This window comes from Lygodium microphyllum, chromosome 18, assembly GCF_053477565.2.
Source record: "Lygodium microphyllum isolate KBCC chromosome 18, Lygodium_microphyllum_v1.1.10, whole genome shotgun sequence".
NCBI lineage: Eukaryota > Viridiplantae > Streptophyta > Polypodiopsida > Schizaeales > Lygodiaceae > Lygodium > Lygodium microphyllum.
In genome coordinates, this window is record NC_141152.1 from 56322522 (window position 1) to 56346424 (window position 23903).

Here is a 23903-nt window from a genome sequence, read left to right on the forward strand (position 1 = left end):
AATCCAAAAAAAACGAGAGACCGCATATTCACCGCCACTGCCAAATCTCAGAATGAGATAGAGCAATCAAATTCCTTTTCAACTTGCCACTTAAAGTCCTTAAAAACAACAAACGCCTCATCTTTATGCTTCAGGATATACACCCATATATACTTGTTGAAATCATCTATAAATGTTACATAATACTTGGATCCTCCAAGAGATGCATTATGGGCTAGTCCCCATATATCAGAGTGTATCAATTGTAGTGGCCTAGAGCTGCTCCGTACATGTTTCACAAATGGAAACCAAGATTGCTTACTGAACTAACATGCATCATAGACATGACCTTACTTGGTGTAGGGCAATGAAGAGGGCGGAAGGGGGGGGGGGGGGGGGGGGGGGGGAGAGACATAGTGGAAACATGTTGTATAAAGTAACATTAAAAGTATAGATTGCAAAAATCTACATGGGAGATGTATTGATATATATGCAACTAGGATTTAAAATATCCAAGAAGCTAAAGATATTTGTAGCTAGAATTTAGGAAAATGGCATATCTATGGATTAGCGATGGCCAACTACAGAGGTAGGGAGATGGGTCGCCTATCAGGATTAGGGATGGTTTGAGAAGGGAGAGGCACACAATCATTCAACGGCATATTCGTCGAACTTCCCTTGCCATTTATGTAGGGAGCAAAGGTGCCAGTAGGGAAGGTTATAATTTATAACTAGAATGAGCAACACCTGCTCCATACTTTGTGGAGGCTTCCTCCATATTGTCACATCTGTACAGTTGGAAACATAACCTTTATAAACAGAATGACCAACGCCTGCTCTATACTTTGTGGAGGCTTCCTCCATACTGTCACATATGTACAGTAGGAAACATAATCTTTATAGGTTACAGCCTGTCATTCTGAACTTTCAATTTCACATGGAAATGTGTTGAGAACAAGCAGATCCGGATATTTTCAGCAATGCTCACTTGCTCGGAGTTTTGAGCTCACGTGAAAGAGCTCTTAGGTCTTTAAAGTCACCTTCAATGACTTGGCTAAGTGCTGAAGGCCACAACATGCACATGTAGTTGCAGATTGGTAGCCCACAAGCTAGAGGGAACCAATCTGTGCTAATCGCTCCCATAGCATCCTTAAGCAAACACTATAGGGGTGTGCTCACTACATTCCGCCAAGACATATTTACTATATTTAAAGGGAGCTTGCACATCAGAGCCGGGTTGGCCATTAAAACAAAGGGCAACCATCTAGGGTTGTGAGGTACGAAAGATACGATACGGCACAGTACGATAAAATACAATACTAATTGGTACCTTATGATTTTATAAGGTACAATATGATATTAGTACCAAAAAAAACAAAACAAAAACTTGGTTATTTTGGATTATAGATAATAGAGCACATGTTTAGAGCGCAAACAACAATGTCACTTGAGTTAACAGGATGAATACATGAGGGTAACAAGGTAAAACCTCGTGCATAATGTGCACAACGTGCTACTAGAAGACAGATGGGAGTGTATATGTAATACATCATACAACAAAGCAAAGTGTAGGGTGGATGGACAAAGAGGCTCTTCATTCTTTTGTGTGTGTGTGTGTGTGTGAGAGAGAGAGGAGGGGAGGAGGGATGCTCTCGGAAATGCATAATCATCTTGGAAGTTGGGAGAGAGAGAGAGTGAGAGACTTGAAATTATGATAATAAACATAAGGCTTAGGAGTTGGAAGATATTGTGTGGTCTAGTCTTCATAGGCCAAAAATAGCCTTTTTTTTGTACGAATTGGTACGGATACATACCGTACAGTATAGTATGATCCGTACAGAACAAACCAGTTCGTACGTAGTACGAATGCAACCATGCAACCATCTCCGTACAAGGAACCATTTCTGCTTGCTCTTCATCGTCTGAATCAAGCCCCAAGGCATCTACCACCTGGCCTATGAAGACCATATTGAGTTCTGGCCTGGTGCAAAACCTCAGTATTCAGTGTCAACCTACTGGAATGCAGCAACCTGCTAATAGCACCTCAGGTGAACCCTCTAGTTCAAGTATGCAACTGCGCAGGTTTGTCTCAAGTCAGCAGTTAGATTGTTAGCTCTTTGTTTCACACAGGTCTGCCACCAGTCTGCAGGTTTGTTGTCCATGTGTTGAAGTCTTTGATGTGCAGGTTGTCTATGCATGACCCCCTGTCAGGTCAGGTCAGTCCTGTCAGTCTATGCAAGTCGCTGAAGTGAGGTCACATCAGTCTGCGCAGAAGGCGCCATCCAGGTCACAACTGCAAGCCTGGTCACATCTGCAGGCCTTCGACACGATACCACGAGCCAGCTCATGCACAGACTACAAGAACTGGAGGTCTCGCCCCAAATGCGTTGGGGGATACTAGCACTATACGAATCAGTCATGGGCCGAGCGCGAACACCAAGGGGGCTGTCAAAGGAGATAACCAGCACCATTGGAGTTAAACAAGGATGCCCACTCTCACCTACTTTATTTGGTCTCTACATTGATGAGATATCAAAGTACATGGATAGATGGACTTGCCCCGGCATCAATACCCCAAACTCGAGCTGGAGTCATCCAAACAGCTAGCACTGCAAAGGGATACTGAATGCTGGTATGCCCGAATAGAGACCTGGCTACGGCCACATGGCCTACACATGGACCACCTCCCCCCACTACAATACAACCTAAATTGCCCCCATCTGGAGCTCAGTCGGGAGGAGGTGAACCGTATCATCAGAATGGACATCATTCAACTACACATGGCCAAGACATGGGTGACTCCTACAAAAGACCAAGGGACAAAGAAGGCTTTCTACCGGGAGCACTTCTTGTACATATCTGCGGACAGCTTCATTACCCGCCCAAGTTACATGGACACACACTTGTCCCATCGAGTCAGAAGTGCCATCGGATAGATCCGTACATCTTCACACTAGCTGCAGGTCGAGACAAGTAGATACGGAGCCCACCCCCTCCCCTAGAAGATCGGATCTGCCAAATCTGCCAGCTCGAGCCGGGAGACAAAAGAACACTACATATGTAGGTGCCCAGTGTACTACGAGATCTGGGGACGCTTCCACTGCCTGTTTAGAGAAGGATTCGGGTCACTCTCCTGAGTGATGGATTTCAAGGACCAGAGATGCCTTGGACTCTTCCAGCTGGAAATACAGTGCCACAGAGACCACCTCCGGACCTCGGAGCAGAGACAGGGAGCCGCCCAACACCTGCTCACAGAATTCTACCAAGAGCCAACTACCATCCCCACCCTTGAGCCCCCACCAGCCCCACTGACCTCCCGGTCACGGGGAACCACCCTAGCCATAGCCACAGCAAGAAGCAAAGCCCAGCGCCCACACCGAACCAGCCCCCACCCCCACAAGACGCACATGTAGAGGATACAAGGGATACTACACTGCCACCAGAGGGCCCTGCCCCACCAATTCAGCCTCTCGATGTTAGATAGACCCATGTGGGACATTTTAGCATGACAAAGCTCATGAGTAGTTCCACACCATACTTGGAACACATATGAATTGTACCCAGCCTATATACCATTTTGTACCTACTCAATTAGTTTATCATAGCATTAGATGGTAGCTTTATTAGGACCTAGAAAGTTTCCCAGATATTTTGTATGTAACATTTTGGTCTCATAGGCCAACTTGGCCTTTCGTAGACATTAATATAATCTTCTCTCTCTCTCTCTCTCTCTCTCTCTCTCTCTCTCTCTCTCTCTCTCTCTCTCTCTCTCTCCACACAAAGATGTGGCTCTTTGATACACTGGTGACTAGTTACATCCACACTACTCTATGGAGTGCAGATATGGGGGCCTAGTCTTAATCACCATAGCCAATCAAGTCGCACTTATGATGGGTGGAGGTCGATGGAACGGCCACTTGTATCCATGATCTCTAGGCTAACCAGATGTAAGGCCTTGATTCCACATGAGATCATCAAAGCTCAACTAGCAGCCACATCGACTGTGGTAGAGGCTCTCACCCAATCAGTCACATATGTACACACCCTATGGGATCTACCCAAACATAGATATGCACGACTTGCTCTTGAGTCTTCTCGATAGCTTGCCGAAGAGGGTGACACTTCCTGTTGGTATGCATTGATGTTCGACTCATTTGAGCTACATGGCTTTAGCATGCACAAGCTACCCCCCTTCCACTATTCCCTTGATGCACCATCTCTTACTCTGAGCGGCTCAAAGATTGGCAAGATTACCAGGATGGACCTCACTCAACTAGACATCAAGAGGGCATGGATAGCCCTAGTGCAGTACCTAGGCACGAAGATGGCTTTCTACAGAGAGAATCTTCTACACACCACAGATGATGTATTTATTGTCCGCCCAAGATATATGGACACCCACCTCTCACATGGGATCAAATGTGCTATTGGTCAGCTGCGTACGTCCTCACACCAATTAGAGATTGAGACTAGCGGATATAGATCCATACTAGCAGAGGAGCACACATGCCAGCTATATCAGCTTGAGCCAGAGATAGAAGAGCACTATGTCACTGCCCAACATACTATGAGATCCGAGGTTGATTCCACTACTTGTTTAGAAGTGACTTTGGCCCACTAGCTAGAGTCATGGATTTCCATCAGCAGTGCCTTGGCCTCTTCCTCCTTGACATACAGCGACTCGGAGACACCCTTCTCAGGAGTACAGTAGTTACAACAGATTGAGGCCCTACTTAGAGCTAGCTCACAGATTTCTTCATGAGGGGAGATCCAGGAGACTTCAGCACAATCACAACCCGGCCATCTACACATACACGAGGGATATTGATTGATCACGCTGTCTAGTTGAGCTGATCCAGACATCCTCAACCCAAGCATTGACGTCAATAACACTTCCATGAGAGCAGTTATAGGAGATCATCGCTCAAGCTAGAACTAGGCCCTCTATACCTATCAGCTAGAGCTCTCTATTGTTGTTAGCTTATAGCTTTTTTTATAATGTTCATTACATTTTTCATTTACTATTCTCTTCAGACAGTTGTATGGTCATGCAAATGATTGTAACTCATGGTCTCATAGGTCACTTCATCGGCCTTTTACCGACATTAATACGAATATGCCAAAAAGAATAAATGCAGGACTGCCCAGGAATAACACCATCAAAAACTGTCTGCAACCCCAAACACACCATCCAGTTAAACTTGACTCTCTGCAAATCTTTATCCGGACAATCCAACAACCTGGAGGATGCCAATACTTCTCCTTGCAGTGAATTCACCTCCTTACAAATATCAAGGGGCCGCCAAACTAAAAAATGTAAGATCTCCTTCTAGGATGCAATTAAATGAGAAAGGAGAAAAGACTCGGAGATCTTAATAGGCCTCGAGGAATTAAGCACATGCCACCAAGAAGCATGAATAACCGTGTTACCATGAGAGATGCTAGTCTTTTCAATGAAGAATTTAGCAATCTCTAACCAAGGGGATGACTTTGTACACATAAAGCCTGCAAAAGGGCAACCTCAAGGCTGTCATATGCAAATTGACATCCAACAAAGCTGCACCCCCCATCTGTTTAGGCGTAGTCACATGCTGCCACGAAATCCAAACCTATCCTAAACAATTGCCTTTCTTTTTCCTCTCTCTCTTTTTTTTTCGTAAAAGGTTTTTTCCTCTCTCTCTCTCTCTCTCTCTCTCTCTCTCTCTCTCTCAATGAATGATTTATACTATATCAAAAGATTACAAGATTGCAAAAAGTAACATGACTAAAAGAGTACAAAAGTCACAACAAAGAAGCAGCAAAAATTGTCATTTGCCAAGGGACGGAGTCCTCCTTGGAAAGAAGATTAGTGTGCTGAACAAGATCTAACTGCCAATGTAAGAGACTTTCAACTTAGCAAGATGTCTTTGAACACCAAACACAAAATCAAAAATAAAAGCATTCCAAGTAATCCAATTATGCCAACAGCCCCAACAGCAGAGAAAAGTAAACATATCTTTATATGTGGTAGTGCCAAACTAGGTATTTGGACCAGGCAATGACCCATGATCAAACGGACATAGCGATGTGCCAACTGTAGATCTCCAAATATCAAACAAAAGGGTCCAAATTTTCGAAGCCAAAGGGCAAAAAAGAAAACAATGGCAAGAAGATTTTGCACTAGTGAGATAGAAAAAGAAGTTACCATTGGAAATTCAGTATTTTGCAAGTGCTGCAGCAAGGGGAAGCAAACCAACCATCATGCGCCAAAGAAAGACTTTACATTTATACGATGTCTTGTTAAACCAACCCTCCAAGACAATCATTTTCCACCAAGCTTGAGATTTATAGAAGCCCCAAACAATATTGGCCTTGGTGACCCACCAGCCACCAATGGTGGTCCTTAATCATAAGATGATACACTTGATTAACCGAAGCCTTTTCCAGATGTAGTCGACCTACAAGGTCCCAATCCTACCATAGACAATCAAAATCAAAGGTAGAAAAGGGCTCCCTAGGCTGCAATGCCGTTAAAAGCTGGTTCCACCAATCTCTATGCTCTCGAGGGATCCAAAAAAGCCTCCTAGCGGTATGGAAAGACATCAACTCCTTACAACTCACCAAAGTGGCATCAAAAACAAAAGATAAGCCCATGCATGCTAAACAATTAAATTTAGGACATTCTTTACGGTTCCCATTCCACAAAAGCAACTTGGACACAACCAACAATTTCATCTAAAAAATTTTAGCAATCAAGTAATCCTCCACAAGATGCCACTAAACCTTTTGAAAAACCAACTTCCATGAGCAGACTAGTTGAGTCACTAGGAAAGGGAAAGAGGAGGAAAAAGGGGCACCAACATTAAGAATATGCCACCAAGAACTCCGTGAAACCAGCCTTTCTTCTTAGATAGGGTGGTAAGTTGGCCCTAAACTAGCGCCCCTTTCGGTATTTCTTTAACTTTGATTCCTAATGGACAATGTACAAGTTGAGATTCCACAACCTCCTTTGTTAATCCCATTGCTATACATACAATCAGCAAGTAATTAGGGTCAATTTCCCCTTGATTTTCACCCAGAACTTGCACAAATGTAACCACCAACTAGCCAAATGCTGCCCTAATTGACAATGGAGGGGCTAGATTCTAAAATCCCTATCAATTCCACAAAGTTTAGGTGCTAATTTCAATGTATGATGCCTTTTCTTGTTGGCACGGGCCCCAAGGTGGCTGCTAAACCCTAATTTTTGCAAAAAAATAGGGTTTACAGAAAAATCCCTCTGTTGCCCGCCAAATTTGGCTAAGAAATGCTAAGATCTCCTGAGAAGGGATTGGAGAAGGTGAGAGAAAGCCAAGATGAGAGAGAGATCTGATTTTCTTTGCAAGAAAACCCTAAAACCTGCCTGTTGCCTGCTCCAACCTGCATTTAATGCTGTCACTTGATCAACAATGTTGTTGCCAACCCCTAGAAGGAGTCTCTTGCTATCCCCTGCTTGCTAAGACCTCGAATGGTTGTCTTCTACAGCAAATCGTTGTTCTCTAGTCAAAAAATGAACTAGCAGCTCCCTCTCTCTCTCTCTCTCGGACTATAAAACTATCTAAATGGCTAAGACCCACCCCCAAAAACGTTTTCTCAATTTACATGGGCATTTTTTCCAAGTCACACCCTTCTAAACCCATTTTTCAGCATTATCCAGTCATTTAATTAATTTTCAAAATTAAATAACCTTGAAAATTAATTTTAACCCTTCTGACCCTACCCAAAATAAATGTGCCCATCCATATTTAAATTGGCTAGGCCATTTGCAATCTAGAGTAGTCCCCAACCTTTGTTGACCCTTAGACTGGCATTAATTAATTAATTAATGCTAGTCCCTAGTGTCACCACTAAAACTCATTGGCCAAACAACTATCCTAGGGTCAAAACTAACAACAATTGACCCACAAAGCCCAAACGGCGTAACTTATCACAACTTTTACCTTTGACATCCACTGCATCCTCGGGGTCCTTGACCTATTACCATGAAATAACTGCCATATGCATCACATGTGCTAAACAACCATGCACATTTAATTAATGACTTAATCAAATGTTGTCGGCAAGATTGAAGCATCTCAGAAATTCATGTCCCCGTGATAGAGCTCGCCCTCGAAAACCTTGCAATTGTCCTTAATTGCACTGCATTGTGACAAAGAAAAATCACAATATACTAGAAGTTCCATAAGGCATCATAGACACAATATAGCGACTATTGTCCAACCATGCCACGTGCCCCAAACCTTGCTGAGAATTTCCAACCAGATAAACATTAAATAATACTAAGAATTAGCCCAGAATTGTTGTTAGAAACCCATTGGATGTATCCTTAACTCACGTTTCTCAACTATTATGACTCCACAACCATAGTAAAGCATATTCTCACCATAAACCATGGATGAAATTGTCAATGGCATTTACTAACATGCTACTATACATGGAACCAACTGTAAACCATTGAAAACTAAGCATAATCTGATCATAAACTGATCACTTACTAACTTGTGAACTAATCACAAACTATTGCAAATGTGGCCTCAAACTGATCACAAATTAATTGCAAAAATTGATCAGCAATCGATACAAAACTGATCCCAAATGTGACCATAAACGGTTCTCAAACTAATCAAAAAATGAGTTCAAACTTACTAGAATTTGAACTTAAAACTTAGGCCAAAACTCCTGCCTCCTCATTTACTAATCCCAAATAGATGCAAAGTTAGTCTCAGAGCCGTGGTAATAACCGTATTCATCTGCATCCACCTCACAATGACTAATACACTGAGTAGTGACCTCATGGTAGACATACTATCAGCATAATACCTTGGATGTGTGCTTAATACATCCGAGATCTAGTACATACGGGAGCTTTCTACAATTGAAGGAGTGAAAGTGCTACCTCCCCCCTTGAGTATCAAGCAATACTCCGGATCCCTACTCTGCTGAACCTGACTAAGTATGAAGTCAACTACTCTAACTGAAAGGTATCTAGATAAAGCTGCAACGACTAAGGATGGTCTACCACGTCATCCTCTTCCATCCATTTTGCATCCATTGGTAAATAATTCTAAAACTTCATCAAATATCTCCTAGAAACTTTACCTCTGATCTTTTTTTCCTTATGTGACAAGATCTACTCGGGTACCAAAATCTCATCTAGCTCCTCACCCTCACGCTAAGCACATCACCATGAAAAGGCCTCAAGGAACTGGCATGAAAGGCCTTGTGTCTCCATCAATGTGGAGGTAAATTCAACCGATATGCCACATCACTAATATTCTCCAATACCTCGAAGGGCCCATAGTATCTCATACTCAACTTTGGATACAACCTCTCTCTTCCTTTCATCTTTTTGAGCCTTACCTTTTCAAAATGCAACAACAAAGACCTTATCCTTAATCTGCAAGATAGGTGGTACCTTCTTACCACCCTTAACTACCTCAAACGGAGCTTGGCCAGTGGAACTATGCATTATATTGTTGTAAGCAAACTCAACCAATGGCAAATACTACTCCGATTGTGTCTCACGGTCTGAAACATAACACCTCAAAAGATCTAACATTGTGGAATTTGCTTCCTCAAACTCACCATTTGTCTACAGATGAAAGGATAATGAGAATTTCAGCATGGTACCCATACTGTCAAACAACCCTTTTCAAAATAAGCTGGTCACCCAAGGGTCTCAATCACTAACGATCAACTCTAACATACCATAATGCTTAAAGATATGCTACAAAAACAAGCATGCCATATGATCAGCCTTTATTTTCTTCATCACCAGAATGAAATGGACCTATTTGATAAACCTGCAAATGATAGTCCATATTCCATCATTCCTTGTAGGTGTCCAAGAAAGTTCAAAAATAAAGTCCATTGCAATGCTTTGCCAAGACCTATCAGGAATAGGCAATGGCCAGCATCTCTTACCTTTCATGCTTTATCTTTTGACATATAATGCATGTCCTAACAAACTGCTCTAGATCATGCCTCAAAGCTTATCAATAAAAGGAATGCTCCAATGACTTGACTGTGGCATCAATATCTTTGTGCCCTACATACAACGAAGCATGACTTTCAATGATAACTCTAGGTCTCAGTTGCTTCGTGACACACAATCATCCATGCATCATTAGAAATATATTGGGCCTTGCATACTATACATTGGCTATCTTAAGCACATCCTCCTATCTAATGCATCATCCAAAAGATGTCTTGAAAGTGGCAAGAGTATGAGCGACTCTACCCAAATACATTGGGCCTTGCACACCAAAATCTATCAACAATATGGCCATATTCAGAATGATGGGGCAGCTACAATACTTTGGTGGTAGCATGATTTTTCACGCTATGGTTGAGCAGGGACTGCATACAAGAATATGTGGCACAAATCCCTATGGTATGCAACAGTCAATGCACGGTATGCAAGGCCCAATGTATTTGGGTAGAGTTGTCCATGCTCTTGCCACTTTTCAAATCTGTACGGCTAAATATGGCTACCCCCTACAATCTATCTAGAATATGGCTGCCCCAAATGGTCATATTCACATTGGGCGACGCATTAAAAGTGGCAAGAGCATGGACAACTCTACCTGAATACATCAAGCTTTGCACACCATGCATTGGCTGTTGCATACCATAGGGATTTGTGCCACACATTCCCACATGCGAGCCATGTCCAACCATAGTATGAAAAATCATGCTATCACCAAAGTATCCTAGCTGCCCCATCATAGCATGCATACTTGGCTGTCCAAAATCTATTGGATTGGCACTTCCATGATGACCTTGCATTTGCATTCCTTGCCCCATAGGTACGAATTATTTTGCTTCCATAGCATCTTTGGGAGCTTCAAATGAAGGCTTTGGCATTTCCTTCAATGCACCTTACAGTCCCGAAGGTATTTCTTCTTGCCCTTGTTGTCCTTTTTCGGAGCCTTCAAAAATCAGGTGAACTGAGGATCCTTTGCCAATTCAACAAAGAGATTTGCTACTATCCTCATCCAATTCTTAAACTAGTCATCAAATTCCTCTTCACTTTGATAGTCATCAGTGTCATTATGCCTTCAAGGCCCTACATCTTGCCCAATAGCAACATTTTCAACTTGTTGTCCATGGTTTGAGCCTTGTCCAAGATCAAGCATTGCATTTCCTTCATCCTATGTGAATGTTCATATTGAGAGGCATCGTCACTGCTTGATTCCATCTCACTCTATGAAGACATATTGCAGTAATTTCTCCACTGAGAGGAAAAATCAGCAAAAGCACAAAGCTTTGGCTTGCAATCAGGTGCCTCCAATCCACCAAATTAAGGGATTGAGCGGTATCCCAATAATGGAACCATGAAACTAGCCTTCCTTCTCGGATAGGATGATAAAACCTAATCGCTACTTAATTACAGTAATGAAAAACTAAGCACAAATTGAAATGCACACATTATCTTAACAAACTTGTACAGTAGACACCTGGTTGACCCCAAAACTAGTGCTCCTTTCGGTATTTCTTTAACTTTGATTGCTAATGAATAGTATACAAGTTGAGATTCCACAACCTCCTTTGCTAATCTAAAAGCCTTTTGTTGTACATACAATCAGCAAGCAATTTGGGCCAATCACCCCTTGATTTTCACCTAAGACTTGCATAAATGAAACTACCAACTAGCCAAATGTTGCCCCAATTTACAATAGATGGGCTAACATCTAAAATCCCTATCAATTCTACGTATGTCAAGTGTTGATCTTAGGGTACGATGCCAACAAGAGAAGACATCATACACTAAAATCAACACCTGAAGAAATTAGGGTTTAATGGCCACCTTGGGACCCACACCAACAAGAGAAGGCATCATACACTAAAATCAGCACTTGCAATTCGTAGAATCGATAAGGATTTCAGATGCCAGCCCATCCATTGTAAATTGGGGCAGTATTTGGCCAATTGGCGGTTCCATTTGTGCAAGTCCTAGGTGAAAATCAAGGGGCAATTAGCCAAATTGCTTGCTAATTGTATATGCAACAAAGGGGCTTTTGGATCAGCAAAGGAGATTATGAAATCTCAACTTGTACACTGTCCATTAGCAAGCAAAGTTAAAGAAATACTCAAAGGGGCGTCAATTTTGAGACCCACCGGGTATCTATTGTCCAAGATTGTTAAGGTAATGTGTGCATTTCAGTTTAGGCTTAGTTTTTAATTGTTGTAATTAAGTGCTTAATCAGTCTTCACCACCCTACCCAAGAAAAAGATTGGTTTCATCCCGAATGGTCATATTACCATGAACCACACCCCATTCTTCCAAAAAGGAACAGCCAGCAAATACCCAAAGGTACCGATCACTACACATGGCACAAAAGAGAGACCATTGAAGAGCAATCATGTGAGAGTACGCATCTAGAATAGCCCCACCACCCATACTTTTAGGAGTACAAACATTGCTCCAAGGGATCCATAAGATAACACTATGCAAAGTGTCCTTTTTCCATAGCATATAATGAATGTGTCCAATAAGAACCTTCAAAGTTGAGGCAATCCAAGGTAAAAGCAGTAAAAATTTAATGAGCACGGCGACCATGATGGACTGTGCCACTTTAAGGCAAGCGTGGAAAGGCTAGGCCTATGATTTCCAATAAATAAACTTGGCCCCCAGTTTCTAGGAATCCATTGCAGCAATAGCTTGGAACATTGAGGCCCAAGCGGACGCCTCGCAACATTGCCATGAGATATCACCATAACTTGCCATTGTAAAGACTGCAAATCTGATTAGGACAACTAGTGAGGGAGGATTTGGCCTTCAATTCCTAGGAATCCATTGCAGCAATAGCTTGGAACATTGAGGCCCAAGGGGACACCTCGCAACATTTCCATGAGATATCACCATAACTTACCATTGTAAAGACTCCAAATCTGATTAGGACACCTAGTGAGGGAGGATTTGGCTGCATTGATATGAGACCAAAGGCCTGTCCAAAAAGATTTCATATGTCCAATGCCTTGTGGAGGTTATCTTGTTCTGCTTTGAGAATCATGAAACTGTCATCTGCTAATGATTGGCCCACAAAATATTGGCCAAAGGGAAAAGAGAGAAATAGGTATCCCGTGTCCACCAAATGAGATAACATGGAGAGGACCAAGATGGATTCAAGGCAAAGAACAAGGGGCTCAAAGGGCAGCCCTATATGACCGAGCATGCAAGAGTGAATGGCTCAATGACCCCATCATTCAACGTGACTTGTAAAGAGACATCTATGCTGACCCCGTCTATCAGACGGGACATGCGCAGAGACCAGGACCCATAACATGCATAAGCTCTGCCACAAAAGACCAATACAAGTAGTCAAAAGTCTTTTCAAGATCCAATTGAACCAATATGACTTCCTGCTTAAAGTGCTTAGCATAGTCAATGCCCTTCTAAACACTTACCACATTGTGCAAGATATTCCAACCCTTGATAAATCCATATTGATTAGGGTGCACAAGGCCAAGAAGATGCTTATAGAGGTGATTAGCCATCACTTAGAGAAGATTTTATACGTATATCCCATCAAAGAAATGGATTGCCAATATTTCAACATCAATGGCGACCGCACTTTCATAAATTCCCACCTTACATGAGTCAAGCATGATCCCAGTCTTCAAACCTGCTACTAGCACATGGCCATCAAGGGTTTCACCCCACTAGTAGCATAGGCTTCAAAGAATTCATTAGTTGAGCCGTCCCATCTCAAGCTTTTGTCCTTAGGCATATACAAGAAAATATCCATGACCTCTTCCTCATGTATATCTCTTCCAAATCATCATGGATATCTTGTGATACCTAATCCCTAACCAAAGCATATAAAGCTAAGCAGGCTTGTGTGTTTTGCTCCTACTTCAAAAAACCCAACTCAAAATTATGCCATGCACAACTCTCACGTGCATCCATCACCAAGTACTCAGAGGTAGACTGCAAATGATGATCACACACATTGAAATCTCCTATTGATACTCCTAGTGTGCCAAGTGATAAACAAGCTTCCAAATGGTCCCACAATTCCCGTCTTGACAAAGGATCATTTAATGCATAGGGGCCTGCCAGCCATAGAATCTCCCCTTCAAATAGAATTTCAATAACCAAGTGGCAAGCCCCATATATCATGACAAAAGGGTTCAATGTCGAGGCTGATTTTGCCTTGACTGCACTTTTTCAGCTACAATATCAAGAGTGCCCTCATCAAGAAAATCAGCCAATACTGCAAATGAATTTAAACCCCTAAGCTCCACTTTGGAGGTGGAGGGATCATTCCCTTACTTTGGAGCAGCACTTGGATAACAACAATCCCAAGGGGTGATCACTTTACCACAGGGATCAAAAGCAAGCCAAGCAAGAGGGTTTTGCAAATAGCCAGCAAAGGCCTTCATAGCAGAAGATTTCCAAGGGCCCATCGAAACTGTGTCATTCACAGTGAATACCGACAACAGCTTATCTTTGTGCCACACAAAGTCCACAAGGGGTCCTGTGAAATACTCAGCATAATTGATGCCGTACCCATATCAAACTTTTTGCCTCTTTTGGCACGAATATCGGCCCAATCCCAATTAGGTGAATCCAATGCCTACAAAGGTTGTTTTCCTTTATCCACACTAGTCCTCACGAGGGCCACATGTGCTTGAAGGCCATCATCCACAGGAACATCACTGACCAATGTAGCAAAACCCCCATCCACAGCAGCAGTCTTCTCTGGACATTCAGCCATGAAGTGCCCCACTTGTCCACAAGAAAAATAATGCCCTACAAAAGTACCCCATTTCAAACGATATTGCAATGAAGGCATTCTAGGACAATTTAAACGCAGCCAATTGAGACTTTTGCAAAAGGTATCCTAGAGCATGCGCATCTGTGTGTGTGTGTGTGTGTGTGTGTGTGTGTGTGTGTGTGTGTGTGCGCGCCCGTTTTTTCAGCAACAACAGCAGGTGCTGCACAGTGCACATGATTACATGCATTTTTTGAGAAGAAACAAGTATTGAAGTCGTTACAAGCCATAATCCTGTTACCATTTGAGATAGTTTGTGGCAATAAAAGCCGTCTACATCGAATACATGTAGTACTAAATGTACATGATGCATCATGTTATGCAAGTACATGTGAATATGAACTATGATAATATTAACTGAAAATTACTGCAAAACAAAAGATTGCGAATCATCATACCACCCCATAAAACTGTTGCTTTATCACCACCAAGGCAGTTCTCTCCTGAAACATCCCGGCATGTCACACTGAAGCTCAAGGTCACTGCTTCTCCTGTATTGTTTCGCACCAGCATTTGCATTGAAGTCAAATCATGAGTCAGAATTGTATTTTTGAATTCTTTCCCATCATTACTAATCCTCACTTCAGCATTAGACGAAACTGTAGTCTCAACCTCATCAGAGATTGCCTTTGGTGCAATCCGAAAACCAAATGTCAGAGGATCCGGCAACAAAACATCAATTGCTGAGGCTTGAAGTGCTTCACGAATGGCATCCTTAATGGCAAGCTCTCCAGTACTATTTTTTCCTGAGCTCCACTTAACACAAATTCTAGAGCTCAACTCCTTGATAGTCATATTTAACTCTGCTCTTGTTTGCCGCTCTGATTTTGGAAGATCTGTTGACTTGCTAAAAAATGCCTTGCTAGGGACAGGTAGTTTTAATCGTTCTAGAGGAATCAAAACTCGTGCTGAATACTCACGGTCAATCCTAGTGCTGGGATACAACAATTCAACACTATCCTCTAGAGGCCTCAAACCTTCTCGCCCTTCTCTGGTCCTCCTTTCACAAACTGTGATCTCAAAAGCGACATCTGTTGGATTCCACAATTCCAGTTCTAGTAAACGCAAGCCCCAGCTCCCTCTGTAAGGATCCATTTTCACAAGGGTATCACTTGAGTCCAGATTCTTGTTTGCAGCATCTTCACCTGAATTCCCTGTTGTAGCAGGACTGCTTGTACTTATTTTGGCCGGAACCTCCATTGATAGTAGACGGGCATGCACTAAACACAACCCTCGAAGCACATGCATCTGCAAAGCGACAATCAATCTTCTTCCTGGTGGAATCTGGCCAATACCATTTTCAGTGACTTCGCTGTCCATTGTTTTGCCTAGATACACATTGTTAAAGTGAAGTCCCTAAGCTACTGCAAGGTAAGGTTGACCAAATATTCAAAAATCAACAAGAGCTTCAAGAAAATACCTGCATAATAAATTTCCAAGAGGGGACAAGAACTGTCTTTAGCTGTCCTACCCACATTGTTTCCTGTACCTTGCACAGCTGCAACTTCAGAATCAGAGGGAAGTTGGCCAGCTTTTAATATCACTGGAACAGTAACAGATGCACCAGGAAGCAAAGGTAATGCAGCTTGCAGCACATCAAGCCCCATAAATACAACATGTTCTTGGTGCTTTCCAGTCAAAGACATGTGTGCTTCTACAACTGGAATAACACCTATATTCACCAAATTTAATTGAACCTCTCTGATTTCTCCTTCATATAGAACAGCAGCTCCTTGGCCAACTAGTTGGGCAGTTAGAAGAGGAAGAGAAGGCATAACAACAATATCTGGGTTTGGTGTATGGCGTGCTTTTGGACCTCCAACATTGCGGAAGGGATCACTTAGAATTAAACCCTTTGCAGCATCTGATAATAACTGATCTATGTCTTCAAAATGATGTTCTGAGACGACATCAAAACAGTGAACTATGCAACCTCTCAAAGATATGGAACCTGCCTTTAATGGTACACCAGACAAAGACAATAGTTGAGTTGAGTTTGATGGTAGATTCACCACAGCAGGGTAGGCTTCAAACTCATCTATACCCACTGACAAGTATATGCTTTCAATGTAAATGTCAAAAGCACACGGATTTGCAAGCTCCATCAATACTTGGACAGGCTCTCCTACAAACCATACTACTTCATTTTTGTTTTTGGGATTTGAGTCTCCTCCCTTGGGGAATGGGGTATAAATGAATGGACCTGAAGGTGCTGATCCTGTCCACCAATCCTTCTTTCCTGGTGCTCTCTTCACTATCTCCATCTGGACAGGCAATCTTGGGACAGAATATAACCTGCAACAACACATTTTCATCATTGCCATAAAAGCAGTAACATTCATTCACACACAACTAGCATTCAAAACAATTGCTGAATGCCTTTTACCTAATAAAGGGAAGAGCACAATCTAGACATCTAGCTCCAGAAGGAAGTTTTCTTGCTGCATTTGTCAAAGCGGTTGCTAACTTTACTTGGTCACTTGGAGTGATTAGAGGATAATGGCCCCTCAATAATCGAGCTGCTGAGCTCCAGGCAGCAAGAGGATCATTTGCTCGAACAGCTGCTGACAGCATATCGTTAAGCACATTTATTTGCACCATGCTCCACTGACAATCTGAGCCTGAATAACAGAAGCCGTTTTTCTCACTGGTGGTTGCTTGAGATTCCTTCCATTTGCAAACCAAAAAAAGGAAATATCACGACCATTATGAGATTTAGAATGTTTCGCAAATGAGAGTACAAAGATACTACAATGTCAATGCATTTTTTATCATGTTGCACTCACATCAAGACCTTTGCCACTTTTGAGATGCTTAGACTTGCTTTGAACATTGTAAGTTTTAGCCACTAATGCTGATATTTGGAGAGCACTTGTGGCAGCCCATTGTCCATCCTGCTGAAGATACAGCTGAGCCACCTGTCTAGAGAAAAAGGCAGCTTTTCTTTCATAGCCAAGTGACCCAAAGATGCGAGCAACTTCAACATTTAGAACTAGTCGATCATTGATGTCAGGCAGAACTTTGGATCCTTCGACAGCACCCATCAGCAGATCTACTACTTCCCTGGCAAGTTCTCTCCTGCATAGTAAACCAGCACAGTAAATAACACCACCAACAATATTATAATTTTCAATGAAAATTTAGTTACATAAAAACTAAAAGAAACTGCAGAAACTATACAAAAACCTACTCCTGCATAAAGAAAATGAAAATCTTTGAACAATTTTAGGAAATCTAAATTGGAAACTTTCTCTTTGTTGTAAACAGGTGACAGTTTATGAGGTTTTCTTTGGAAAACAGATTCTTCTAGTTAGTCAGAAAGCCCAAAAGGCTACAAGGACCACCCTATACATGTATTGAAATACAGAAATCAAACAAAAGCTTTCTGGAGGGGCTATTCTAAAGGACAGCATCCTCATACAAGAGATGGGAAGGCAAGAAACGCCACATTTGCACACTGTTTATTCAAGTATTAGGAGGAAGGGGGCATGCTGTCCTATTTACACAATAAACAACTTGATAATCTGATACATATGAAGAAGAATTCACTACGGAATGAGAATGTTGAATGATGGATTATTAATGTATTATCTTACTATCAAGCCACAACCACATATGGAATGTTTGATCGATACGTTCACCCATTCTCCAAAGGTCAGAACAGATTTCCCATTTGACTGCAAGGGAAACTAAGGACAAACATATCCAAGAGAAAGATGTAAATTTGAGAGCTGGGGTAAAATCTGCAGCAGAATTTCTGGATGAGTCTTGTAAATCTCCATCAAACTATCAAAGCATCTTAGAAACTTTGAAAAACAAGTTCATAATGTTGAAAGCCGAGAAAGAGTGAGGAGAAGCAGTCTTAAAAGAAAGCTCCAGACCTTCTGAGAAAATATTGGTGCATGTTTCGATTATATACTGAGAGGTTAGTTGATGAATTTCTTTTACTTTTAGTTCTCAGATGCCATATCTCATAATGGTATTTCTGTTGATGGCATCTCCTCTCAATAAATTGTTCCTTTGTGAGAACACCCGTGTACTTCCCCAATGGTGCCCTACCAAGTCCTCATATGCTGATGACTAGTTAGTCTCATTGTTTGTAGAAAATTCGTGCACTGATCCCATCTCCAGGTGTCATACCTTGCATTTTGAGAAATTGTACTATTAAGAAATGCAGTGATCCCACATTTCATGGTGTCATATCTTACATTTTGAGACATTTTTTCATAATGAAAACAATGGAAGAGTGTGGGCCACTCACTACAAATGAAAGAAACAAAAAGAGGGTTTTCTAACGTCTTTTTCCTATTCAGCATTTTCAAGCTATTTTTTTTACAAGGCCAACTTATGCCATGAAATCAAAGTGAAATTGACGGTGCAATTGGTCGTACGAGTACCTGCAAAGGAACCGAGCAAGCTTCAACATTGCTTCCAGCTCAAAAGCTATGGCTGAGGCTCTGTGAAAAATATAGCAAAAGTGTTTTGTTATAACCACTAGGGGACTCCTGAAGCCCAAAGACAGACCTGGTCACTACATTGAGCTACCATTTTGTATGACATGTTAATGTCATCCACCCCAAGATGCAGAAATCTGAGTAGTAAAAAAGCTAACCCTCTAAATAACTGAATAGCCGCTAAGGAACTCCTGAAGCCCAAAGACAGACTCGTTAACTACAGTGAGCAACCATTTTGTATGACATATTAATCTTATCGAACCCAAGTTACATAAATATGAGCAGTAGAAAAGCTAACCTTCTATATAACTGAATAACCTCGTAATACCGACATTTTACTTCATCTTCAACATATTGATCTTGCTGCCCCAAATGATGGACCTGATTTGAAAATTTGAGAACTGCATGTAAAATGTATCTCTATTTACTCAATTTATGCACACTGTTTACACTGAAAACATGCAGTGTTCCAGCTTTATGAGTATTTATCATGCACTTAGGGTTGTCATGTTATTGTCACTTGGCTATCATACAACCACAATATTTCCAAACTTACCTCAAAACATTGATAATTCTTTAAGATATAATAGTTTATTGATGCTGGATACGCTAATCTGTATAAATATCATTTGGGCTATCGTGCATTTACTCTTGTCATGCCATGATCACTTGGCTAACAGATATTGGCTTCTCTATACAACCACGTACTATTTCTAAAATTATCTCAAAACACTACCTCCAAGCATTTTCCCTTTAGAACTGCATAAATTTGGATCCAGACCAGCAGCTGGAAGCACCTGTATATGTGGCTAGTGATGCCATGACAAGGTGACATGGATACAACGGCAGCATTGCATCAGGACTAGGCTGATAGCGTGGGCTGCTGTGGTCGTGTTTGGCCTATTGATGTTGATGACACAGTGTCAATAAAGTTTTGAGAGCCTAGCTGTTTTTAAAATTATGTTGCAACACAAATAAGGGTCGGCTGGTGTGAACATGTGAGCCTATTTAAGGCAGTATCAACAATGAATCAAATGTCATGTTTTTAATGCACCCATATATGTCTAGGCTTTCATGTTGATTTGCAAGTAGACATGAGTATAGAGACATGCTCCACTCAGGGTATGCTCTTTGAGAGCTGTGGCAAGATCATAAGTATTAGTAGCAGGGATGCCTTCCCAGCAAAGTTGTGGCCAAATTGTGATACTACCTTCAAGGACACACACACAATGAGCAAGAACAGATTATCCAAGAATTCTGCCTTTTCTTTTATGAACATTGAAGATTGAAGACCCGTGCACACTCAAGGAATGACATCTTCACATCAAGTTAGTATTTCCTAAAAATATTTGTACTAACCTCAAAAACTGTCCCTACCAATCATCACACCTAGCAACAGTCACTATAACCCACCATGCAACCACCTTAGTTCCTCTACTCCGCATCACACTACATAACAACAAGCTCTAGTTACCCATATTCTTATCAAGACATACTAACCATGAGTTGTAGTGATACTACAGCACACTTACCATGTGTTAATCTATGCTTAGCTAGCTCAAGGGTTGTATTTGAGGAGGGCGTTGAAATATGCACACATACCTTGTAGCACCTATGATAGACTGTATGAATATCCTCTTGGGTAAGCTAACGAGGTGGCAGCTACAATTTAGGGGTTAGAAGAATCTTATATGAGCATATCAGTGATGTAAGAAGATACTTGCATTTCAGTCTATATGTGAGGCATTGCTCTAACAATAATTTCTGTTTCCACTCTACTCTCAAAATTTCAAAACTCCCTTGTGGTGAGCCTACTAGGTGACAACAAGGTAAAATAAGCAACTTCGAGGCCTTCTAGCATTAATTTAGAATCTAGGTCATTTAGGACCCATTTGGCCTGGCAAAGTTCCTAGAAGTAGTTTTTGATAACTACAGTCGTGACCATTTTGGCAGTTTTCTAGTGTTGTCCTTGCTATGGACAAATTCAAGGGTTCCAAATGCCTATCATCAATGGTTGCAAAAAAGGATACCCTGCAAGGTTTATGCATGGTAATGCAATTACAATGATTTGACTACACATCTAGTTGTGGTGATGCCAATGGTGCATGTGCAAGTGCAAGGAAATTCCAAGAAACTGCATCTTTTGGTTGTGCTTGCTGATTGAAGAGTTGGAAGATGTTAGCACAGCATGTACACCTAAGGGACCAGGGCTGGTGGTAGAACTGGACTCACTTTGGGACTTTAGCCCTAAGATAACTCAACACATCTACCAGCCAAGTATGGCTGGTGGTAGGGGACACCAAGTCTTGAGTCCCCACCACTGGGACTCCGGAGGTGATCCACATGTCAATATCCTATGTTGTGAGCATATTTGTTAGAGGGCTTTGCAGGCTGATCTGAGTGTGGACCTTATAGCTAGCCTCCCCTCACTACTGCACAAATGCTCAATTGTCTATGTTCATACTCTCTTAACTCCCTCAAATTCATGCCTAACACCATCTTCATCGCTTGATTGTAGTAGCCGTATTTAGACGGTCTTATTAGGTAAAGCCTGACTATGCTCTTCACTTACTACTCATGATCATTTTCAGACTAAAAAGTTAAATGCTGAAATTGTGTTTTGTGCATGTTGTAAAGCTGCTTAATATCCTTGTATCTAGCGTTCATAGGTACATAACAAACTTACACATGGTCATTTTCAGACTAAAAGGTTAAATGCAAAAATTTATTGTGTGCATGTTGTAAAGCTGCTTAATATCCTTGTATCTAGTGTTCATAAGTACATAACAAAATTGCCAAGGTTTTATGAGTAATCCAATTGCCTTCCATGATGTTGGCCTAGTTCTACAAATACAACCTTGGAATACTGAAGCCAACCAAAGTGGTTGGAAGAGGCTTCCCTCCTTCACTCTAGTTTAACAAAGCATTCCATCCTCTATGATTTTCAGCCACATTAGTGTGTACAACAGTTTGCAAACCTTTATTGCTATATGCTATTTTATATTTAGTAACAATAAGCATCATGCATGTATGAGTACAACATGGTGACAGAAATATGTGTATTAAAATGTATGTGGCTCTCATGTCTAAGATAAGCCAGATCATACATATCTTTCTAGATAACCAATAACAATTGAAAATGGAGGACGGAAAACTGCAAAGACCACGAATTGAAAGGAAACAAACTACAAACCCATGTATCCAGCTGTGAACTAACTTAAGAAAACACCCCCAAAAAAAAAAGGCAATAGCATGCTGTATTGCATCAAGTAAACTTGAACCATACCACAAGAGCACAAACACTGCCTTCAATAGCTCCTGCATGCCAAAACAAATCTCCAGTAAGCCGTGCAAGCTCTACTGCAGTTGAGTAATGAGCATTTGCATCTAGTGGGGACCCTGCTAAAAGACAATAATCTCCAATAGTTTTCTGAGCTCTTCCTAATCTCCTCTTTTTTGCTTTGCTAACCTGTAATCAAAATCCACTTTAAGCCAACAGCGATGCACTAGTTTATAGTAACTGGCAGAGTCCATCTATGCAGACCTACAGGTTACAGTATGCACACATATTCTACAGGATTTATGCTCTTACCAAACACAATAAGGTAAAGTTAAAAACAATCGTTTTGCAACAGTATATTTTGAATAGTATCGCATACTTTGTACCTCTAAAGTTTTGTAAACCTGCACTTCGACAAAACAAACATGCACAGGATCTATATAAATGTCAGCAAGAGTCATGCCCATCACAATGTAAATGCATGTCAAATGCATGTCATGATTGTCATGAATAATATGTTGGACACACTGAACACTCACAGATAATTTAGATCATAAATATGAGTACTCTAATTAACAATTTACATAGACATTTAGCCACCACCATAAAATTTCACTCTTATGTTTAGCTCAGTTGCTATGTTCAAACTGGGTGACCAGTGCCACATCCGGTGCCTGTCAGCAGGGGGGCTTGGACCTATAAAAGGCAGCTTGTACAATATTTGATAATACTAATCAAATCAAGATTGTGAAGTACTCAAACTGAACAACGTTGAAATTGCTCTCCAAAATTCTTGCTTTTGAAGAATCTTGATCAAGAAATGTTCAGATTTACAGCCAGCAATCATGGGAGACATGTTGAGAGTTCTTCATTTTGTCTATCCTACAACTCTCTCTTTTCATGAAAATGATCACATCAATTATCAGCCCATTTTTCATCTAGTATTTTGTACCATTACTCCCCCTAGCTATATGCACATTCATGCAAAATTCAAATATACACCTCATCTATTGTGACCCTCTTGGACATGGTTTTGGAGACGGCACAACCTTCTTCTGTAAAGCATGTAGGGGAGATGCAATTGCACCAAAGTTACACACATATTTCTTGTAATACGAACATAGACCCATGAAATAGTGAATCTCATGCACATTCCTTGAATCTGCCCACGAATGCATTGCCTCAACCTTTGCAAGATCCATGCGAATACCATCAACGAACACAATGCGTCAAGAGGATGTGAAAATTTTATTCCTTTGCTTAGCATTTGACAAAAAGTTAATCAAATGTGCTAATGTGACTTGCACATGTGAGGTGCAAGTTAATTATTTCACAGTGTGACACCCAAGACCCCGAAACATTAGTTGGTGCTAAAGGCAAAAGTTCAAATAA

At 41.3% G+C, this 23903-nt stretch overlaps 1 protein-coding gene across 2 annotated transcripts in view; it reads right to left on the reverse strand.

The window, feature by feature from the left end:
• TRS120 (transport protein TRS120) overlaps window positions 1-23903 on the reverse strand; it is a 64582-nt gene that overhangs the window by 21291 nt on the left and 19388 nt on the right. The window contains exons 3-9 of one of the 2 annotated variants that reach the window (XM_087698716.1): window positions 22518-22700; window positions 19530-19612; window positions 19175-19234; window positions 17564-17855; window positions 17164-17444; window positions 16198-17072; window positions 15176-16105 (exon numbers count right to left, since the gene is read on the reverse strand). In XM_087698716.1, the coding sequence (XP_087554842.1) occupies window positions 15176-16105; window positions 16198-17072; window positions 17164-17444; window positions 17564-17855; window positions 19175-19234; window positions 19530-19612; window positions 22518-22700 (2704 nt within the window). The remainder of the gene's footprint in view (window positions 1-15175; window positions 16106-16197; window positions 17073-17163; window positions 17445-17563; window positions 17856-19174; window positions 19235-19529; window positions 19613-22517; window positions 22701-23903) is intronic. The other variant, XM_087698718.1, reaches the window with a different exon arrangement.